Source organism: Pteropus vampyrus, unplaced genomic scaffold (genome assembly GCF_000151845.1).
Source record: "Pteropus vampyrus isolate Shadow unplaced genomic scaffold, Pvam_2.0 Scaffold726, whole genome shotgun sequence".
Lineage (NCBI taxonomy): Eukaryota > Metazoa > Chordata > Mammalia > Chiroptera > Pteropodidae > Pteropus > Pteropus vampyrus.
Genome location: NW_011889507.1, coordinates 129,129 through 137,335, shown reverse-complemented (window position 1 = coordinate 137,335; position 8,207 = coordinate 129,129). Strand labels below are relative to the sequence as shown.

The following is an 8,207-nucleotide window of genomic DNA, read 5'->3' as shown; positions in this document are numbered from 1 at the left end:
ACGCTTCCGAGTTTTTCTTCCCATGTTGTCCAGCTAAAGTGTATTCAAGACAAATATGGGTATAATTCAGCTCCCGAGAGGTGTATATAGGTTGCATGCAGAAATTCCACAGCCAAATAGAATTGACTTTGGGTTATGCCTCTCACGGTACCACCTGTTGAATGCGAAGAATCAAGTTAACTATTATCAATAATCCCTCTTTATTTCGAAGCACAAACGTCAAAGGATCACTTGTGCCTTTTCCCAAACATCTAAGGAGTGTTTGAGACCTCCTTATAAACTGCACAGAACTGGTTCAAACCCTCTATAATTATATTAAACTTATTTTAAAACTTTCTGAGTTTCTTGTGTTTTATACCATCGTGAGTTAGTTTCCGTGTTTCCCTATTCAGTACTGACCAGCATGAATGTTTAAGATTCCCTGCCTTGATTTTTTTGGAGAAAGTGATGTGTAATGTTATGGGATGGGCCTGGAGTGGGTGAGGGGTCTTTTCATGGGGGAAATGAGCTGCATGGGGATGGTGTGTTTAGTGGCCTTTGTCGGGGAGGGTTGGGGTGATTCTGCCTGTGATGTGGCTCTGTCCTTGGCGTCCATGAGAACTGATGACGCATTCGATGTTTTCATTGTTGGCAGCGTCGGGCACGTAGGCTCCTGCTCCACTTCTGACGCCGCCGCCAGCTCGGATCCATGCATCGTGTCCCCAGAGGTGACTGAGCCAAGGAAGCACCCACATAAAGCCGGGGGCCCAGAAGCCTCTCCACTGCCTAGCCCACCAGTGCCCTGGGAAGAGTGCCCTTCAGCCTCCCTGCCCTTTGCTGAGGGCCCCCCGGAAGCTTGCTCAGCAAGCCCAGCAGCAGCACCCGAAACCTGGCCCCTTGTTCAGCCCCCTACTCAGCATCCCAGGAGGAAACTTTCTCCAGAAACCCCAGGGGACACCCTGACAGCGTTGGCGCCTCAGGGGGACAGTGCGGTTGCCATGGTCCCCAGTGCCAGAAGAGAGGAAGACCCGAAGGAGGAGGGACAGAAGTCTGCTTCCTCCGGCCCCACTGACCAGTCGCCGGGAGCTTCCCCAGCACCTCCCAGAGAGCTGATGCAGGGGCAGCTGTGTGGGGTGGATGGCCCGCCTGTTGGTTTCACGTCCCAGGAGAAGGAGGCTGCAGATGGCCTCCTCCCGCCAGAGTCTGGACAGGAAGCGGCTTCTGTACAAGTGACCCCTAGGAGCCCTCCTGCAGCCCAGTCAGGCAAGGAGCATTCGGCTGGCCTAGAGGAGTGCCCCCCAAAGCCAGAGACCCTGACCCCACAAGATACAGCCCCTAGAGCCTCAGACAGAGGAAGTTGCCCCGTAGAAATGTCAATTCAGCATTTAGCCCCTGACTCAGAATTCCTTGGGGCCTGCTGTACCACTGGGAGCAATTCAGGGGCTACCCACAAAGCTGAGGCAATCGCTGCTTCCTGGGAAAGCTGCCAAGAGCAAATGGGGGCTCAGCTGCCACATGCAGAGCTGCCCCGGGATCCCCCACATCCTGCCCTGGTGCTGGGAGGCAGGGGCTTTTGGACGGAGACTCTGGACACCAGCGATGCTCAGTGTCACTCGCAGACAGGGACGCGAGGAACCGAGCACAGTAAAGCTGTCTGCGAGGCAGGAGGCAGCCAACCTGCAGGCGCTTCGCTTGTGAGCGCTGGGGAGCCGCGTCCAGATTCCAGCCCCTCTGCACGGCCAGTTGCTCAGGCCTCGGTTGCTGCAGAAGAACCCAGCAGGCTGACCAGAGAGTTGGTTTCCGGGGCTGAGATGCCCGTTCTTAAAGATCCGGCCACAGAGCTGGCAGATGCAGGGCTGGTGGGACAGGAGAAGCGTGCATCTGATATCGGAGGCGAGGGACAGGGTGCCGAAGGGAGCCCCAGAGAGATTTCTGCCTGTTTGCCCCAGGAGGAGAGGGGAGAGCTCTGGCACAGGGAGCAAAGCCATGAAGTCCAACAAGGGGGGCTGCCTCCTCCTCCCAGTGCATCAGATGAAAGTGCCAGAAGGTCGCCAGGGCCCAAGGACGAAGTGAAGGCCCCTGACAGTCCAGCTGTGGCTAAGGAGGGAAGCAGAATACCTGGGGCTGACCCTACACGACAGGAAGAAGCCCCAGAGCCACCTGATGGTGCAGACGTGGGAGACCCATGGGGAGAGCAACACCAGGCCTTCAGCTGTAAGCCCAACCCAGAGATGCCGAAAGACGAGGTGTCAAAGGTAACCAATGACAGCGATGTGGGGAGCAAAGTCCTTCCAAGCACGGCCTCAGCACAGCTTCTCAGAGCCGGGACTCCCGGGCAGACTGACAGGCCTGGGCCTCCGTCAGAAGCTGCAGCTCGCAGCTCAGTGGCCTGCGGGATGCTGGGAGACCGTGAGGTCCACGCGTCAGGTTCACTGCATCAGCTCCGTGAGCAGGATCCTGTCCTGACCCCCGGGCCAGATGGAGCTGGTGAACTCACTGTTCCTGAAGGAGCTGTCTGGGAGGGGCTAGGACCTCCGTCCACATGTCTCGACACCGTTCAGGACGTGGGGGGGCTGGAAAGAATGGCCTCCCTTCCTGCTTTAGAATCTGAGAAATCAGACTTCCTGTCAACTCCTGCCGCAGAGGCTGTCCCCAAAGCCCAGGAGGTGGAGAGCATGTCTGAAATAAAGACGGGGAGCCACCTGTCTGGGGAGAGGTCCAGCAGCTGTGATGGGGAGGACTTGCTTACATCCTCCCACCCCCGTGGGCTGGGGCGTGATGCAGCTGGACAGGAAGTCCAAGCCGAGGGGCCACATCCCCCTGAGGGGGAGAGCTTGGCAGTGGACTGTGGGCTCACGACACTCAGCCCAGAGCAAGATCAGCAGGGAAACCTGTCCTGCCCAGGGGACAGCCGGATACGAGTAGCTGCCCCGCAGGGGCCCTCGATATCTTCCGAGGACCATCTCGAGCCTTCCCAGTTGGACCCAGAGGCATCGGTCCTTGATACGCTCAGGGAGAAGTCCCAACCGCGTGAGAACGAGAAAGAGGCCGCTCCAGGTGTTAAGAACCCAGGTACGGATCCTCCCCAAATCCACATCCCCGTGGAACCTCGAGAGGACGCGTGCTTGCCCGCTCGTGGAGATGAGGAGCAGGCTTCAGGATCAGAACTTCAGAGTGAGTGCCGCAAAGGCAGTCTGTCTGATGCTCCAAGTTCAGCTCCCAAGGTCACGGCTCCGGAGAGTCCTGTGACAGAGCGGTCGGAGTTGTCAGCACCAGTAAGACTGGAGTCGCCTGCACTGGAAGAGAAGGGGCGGAAGGGAGCATGCACTGGCTGTCAGCCCTCCGCGCTCTCGCCTCCTGCCGCAGACACCTTACAAGACTCAGGCACAAAGGACGGCTGCTGTGCCGGGCAGGGGCTGAACAAGCCCCGACAGGAGCCGGTCGCTGTGCTGAAAGCCGGCAGCCAGCATGAAGAAGCATGTCTTGGGGAAGCAGGTGTTTCTGAAGCAGCTGACGCCTGGCCCCCACTCCAGGGCTTGGGTAAGACAAAAAAGGCAAGTGGGAACACAGCGGTGGCCCCACCTTGTCAGCCTGACTCAGTAGCCCTCCTGGATGCAGCTCGCTGCCTGCCAGCCCCAGCGCCTGCCAGCCCCAGCGTCACACCCACTCAGGATGCTCCGGAGAGACAGGCGTGTGAAGAAACCCAGGAAGGCAAGCAGCAACCCGTGCCGGCCCCGCAGAAGGAAATGGAGTGCCCGGCCGCCTCGGATGTAGAGGCCCAGAAGCTTCTTGGAAGTTTCCCATCAGCCAAGAAGCAAGAAGAGGAAGGTGTGGCTGCTGACATTGGGGGGGACGCTGATGAAGGCAACCTGGGGATGCAGCGGGCTCCGGAGGAGCCAGGAGAAGCTGTCTTGAGTGGCGGCTTCCTTCAGGCTGATCAGTGCCCCTCCCCTGAGGAGCCAGCTCCTGCCTCTGCCCCGGGTGAGCCTGGCCAAGCTGACCAGCCTTCGGCCAGCTGCCAGGATGCCTTGCCGCAGGCAGGAGAGCTGCGTGGGATTCCCAGGGGCACAGCTGATATTTCTGCAGCCCAGGTTGTCCCTGACCCAAAGAGGCTCCTGCCGTCTGGGCCCCCAGAAGAGGCTGCTCCTGACACGCCTTATCTGCATATCGATGGTGCTGCCAGGAGAGGGGCAGAAGACCGTGGGGTGAAGGCGGTTTCCTCTCAAGGCCCCAGGGCACCTGCTGAAAGCACTTGCTCCACGGGGGAGCCCCTGCTTGCCTCGGAAGATGCCGGCTCCAGGAAGCTGTCTGCTGGCGGCCCCCTGGAGCCAGGAGCCGCAGGTGGGGACGTCTCTGCGGTGCGAGCCAGCAGCGAAACCCCCAAAGCTGGGATCTTTGAGGGACTCGTGGACTCCGTGCCCTACCTGGACAGGACGCCGCTTCTGGCCAATGGTAAGCAGACAACAGGGGAGCAGAAGGTGGCAAGAGTTGCCGGGGCAGATGCCCAGGCCTGTGAGATCACCGTGTGCCCGGCCGGTGAGGAGGGCACGGCGGGTGAGGCAGCCCAGGAGGTGGAAAGCAGCAAGCAGAGGATGGCGGGTCCTCCCCAGGACCTGAGGGAGGGCGCATCGCGCAGTGCAGACGCCAGCACCCGGCCGGCTAGCGTGATCGCCGGGCTCCCTGACTTCAGGGAGCACATCACCAAGATCTTCGAGAAGTCTGTGCTCGGAGTGCTCACTGCCGACCGGCCCCAGCGTGCACCGGGAGAAAAGGCAGGAGCGAGCAGGAGTGTGGCGGGCAAGGCCCCCATGGTGCTGTCAAGCCCAGAGAAGCTTCTGGATGGGACTCAAGGAGTGGCTGCAGCCCCACTCGCTGCCCCTCCTGCTGGACTCTGCGTGGACTCCAAGGAGAAGAACCGAGAGTTGGCTGGAGAGGCTGAGATTTCCCATCTGGTTCCCCGGGATCCAGCTCCAGAGAAGCTGCCGCGGCTGGTGGGGCCGGTCGTAGAGCAGAACCTGCCAGGTGCCAGCGCGGGGAAGGAGATGACTGGTGTCCCGCAGATGCTGAAGGAAAGTGAGAAGCCAGAGGAGACGGGAGAAGCTGGGCTGGGGGGCGGAGGCCAGGCCCACTCACAGCAGGGAAGTGGCCAGCAGGAATCAGTGTCCAGTCTTTCTTCACGGGCTGCTTCTCCAGACACTCCCGTGGAGAAAGCTGCTGGCTTACAGGTGGCTCCCCAGAACCACAAGGAAGGGGACTTGGTTCAAGGTAACAGAATTCCTTCTGAAAGACAGCACCAGGAAACATCCACCAATGACAGTCCTCCAGAGGCTCCAGGTGACGTGCTGGTGTCCACCTCTGCCCCAGGAGCATCTTCTCCCCATGGGGACGCTCCGATTGTGGCCGAAGCTGTCAGTGACCCCCGGACCCCCAATACACTTGGGGGCGAGGGGAGGCATGGAGGTGTTTCTGGGATCTTGGAAACACAAAATGACCTGGGCAACCAGACCACCCCTGAGCCAGTAGCTGGAGAAGTGGCAGACACTCCTCTGGAGCCCAGCTTGGTGGCAGGTGCCACTGGGGAAATAGAAAGTGACGTCACTTTGAATCCAGCTGAGACAGGGACACATCTATCCGGTGACCTGCCCAAAACAGGCACTACGAAGATGTTCTCTGCCCTGGCTCCTGCCTCCGCACTGCCAGGGACCTGTGGGGACCCAGGCTGCTCTCAGGGGACTCCAGGGATGGAGGCTGCACCCACCCTGTGCGGGGACAGCCCAGCTGGGGACCAACAGCCTGAGCAGCAGCCCCCGCCTGAGTTTCCCACGCCTGCTGGGGACGGGAAGGTGTGTGTCTCCTCACCTCCAGAACCTGATGAAGCTCGGGACCCGAAGCTGCAGAACCTGGCAGCAGAAGCACCCCACGCTGAAAGGTACTTAAAAGAATAAATTCTGTGGGAATGTGGGGCCAGCTTCAAAAGTGATTGTCACCCCCATTTCTGTAAGTCGATCGAACAGAAGGGTGGTTGTTAAGAAGCTACGTTTTCCATATCCGATTGTTTACGTTTACCTGCTTATAATCTCTGGACGTGCTGAGAGTCTGAAAAATGTGAGAGTAATGGGTGGAGGTGTGGGAGCTGCTCGTTAACATGTCTTATGCCTTTTCTTGTGTTCTTTAATTCATCCTACTTAAACTGTTTGAAAAACCCAAAGTGTTAACTGGCTGGCAGCACTCTGTTGAGTTATAGGTTATAGACAATCTTATGTTTTTCCAGAGTCCAGATACATCTGCTTTTGAATTCGGATTTATTTATGCAGAGAGATCTAACTGATTCAAAAGCATCTTAAAGCCATTGACTGCCTGAAACTAAGGTTTTCCTAGGGATTTTGGCATAGTAGTCATGTAAACCTTTAATTGGGAAATGGGCTTTTCAAATAGGATATAAAGAGAAGTGTCCATCTTACTATCTATTGCTTTCATTACATTCTCCCAGAAAGTGCTCCGGGCCTGGCCCATCCACCTTACCTTCAGTTCCTGAGAAGGAGGCTCCAAATGTCACCAGTGAGGTCATTCCTGATGAGGCCAGAAGTGCGGGAGGAGCAGAAAGGTAAGTGAAAAGGTAAACAGCCTTTGGAGAACCATGATGGCCTCCCTCAGCAGAGAGACACACTGGATGTTTTGCAAAGGAGAGTACTGTTCACACGTGAGTCCTTATCTCAGAAAGTGGCAAATGGCCATTCCCAATTCTTCATATGGGTAAAGAAGGGCCTGGGGTGACTGAAGGCTCCACTGTGGTAAAAGGCATTGAATGGAGTTACTTTCCTATCTGAGCTTATAAAAAACCCAAACGAACAGCTTTATTGAGATGTAATTCATATACTGTATAATACACTTGTTTAAAGTATACAATTCAATGGCTTTCTGGTATAATCACAGATTTGTGCAACCATCACTCCAATCAACTTTAGAACATTGTTATCCCCCAAGGAAATCCTGCACACCTTAGATATCACACCCAACTCCCCAGCCTCCTGAGCCCTTGACAACCACTAATGTAGTTTATTACCTTTTGAGGCAAATGGGTTCAATACAGATTTAGTCTCTGAAGCAGGGATGTCTAATCACCAACAGCAGTCACACTCCATAGAGATCTCGCAATGAGAGGGGGACAAATGACAGATGTAACTGTGAATCTCAGACCTTTGCACTTGCAGGGTGCCTGCCTGTTCTTTCTTAAGTGAAATGCCACCGATGGTTATGCAAAAGCTGGTGCCTGGAAGTTTTGTCCTTTTGGAGAAATGGAGATGTTGTGGACAGATGCATTGTGAACGGGCTTTGCAGCATCCTTAGACCTTTGGCTGTTCTGGCACTCTGTGTGTGTGTGTGTGTGTGCGCGCACGCGCGTGTGTGCACACATGCTGCATGTATGAGCAGGGCAGGGTTGGACTTTAAATTGGTACCTGTGGCTGGCCGGCCAGTGTATCCTCCCAAACAGCTGCAGGCATTTTATAAATGACGACTCATGTTTCGCATATGCTGAAAGAATGCGCAATCACCTGTCTGTCCAGTCTGAGCTCTTCCACTGACACCCAGCTGCCTTTCCTGCCCTAGGAAGGCAGCTCTCCTAAGTCTGGGCCGGCGAGAGGCAGGCGCATTCTGCTGAGACAGATGCAGTTTTAATCTGCACTGGACACTTGTCTCTGCTGCTGACTTAGCACATAATTCCCTACAGCCCGTGCCGGGATGTATTTTGACATTCCCACTTAAAGGGTAGGAAAAATATCTGTCTAACCAGGAGAACCTCCCTCTCCCCACGAATGATATATGAGCTCCTTTAATGCCCCTGGATGTTTCATCACCTTCTCGGAAATCTCAAGGCCAGACATATAGTACTTTGAGAAGTGTTTCATAGCATGTTGTTTTAATCACTTTAAAATTTAAAATTATGATTTCTAAATTGATATTAGAGAATTCGTAAGATGTAGAAAAGTATAAAGGAAAAGAGAAAGATTCATGACCACACCACCTAACGATTACTGTTATTTATCATTTTTCTGTATTTTTACCTCCTGTTTTTCCTCTTTAAAGAGTCACAGAGTTGTCTTTCCCCGCCCCCGCTGTAAGAACTCTTTGCAAACAAATCTTAGTGGCTCAAGTTGTGTGACTTATCAGTTTACCTAGCAGTGGACATTCACGTTACGACCAGTGTTCCTGTTCGCTTCGCTCTGGTC

General features: G+C 55.4%; 1 protein-coding gene across 1 annotated transcript in view; it reads left to right on the top strand.

The window, feature by feature from the left end:
- The first annotated feature begins 1,790 nt into the window (after positions 1-1,790).
- Positions 1,791-8,207, top strand: part of LOC105309354 (transforming acidic coiled-coil-containing protein 2-like) — a 126,357-nt gene continuing 119,940 nt past the window's right edge. Inside the window, exons 1-2 of the mRNA XM_023526157.1 lie at positions 1,791-5,908; positions 6,470-6,583. Coding sequence (XP_023381925.1) covers positions 1,791-5,908; positions 6,470-6,583 — 4,232 coding nt within the window. The remainder of the gene's footprint in view (positions 5,909-6,469; positions 6,584-8,207) is intronic.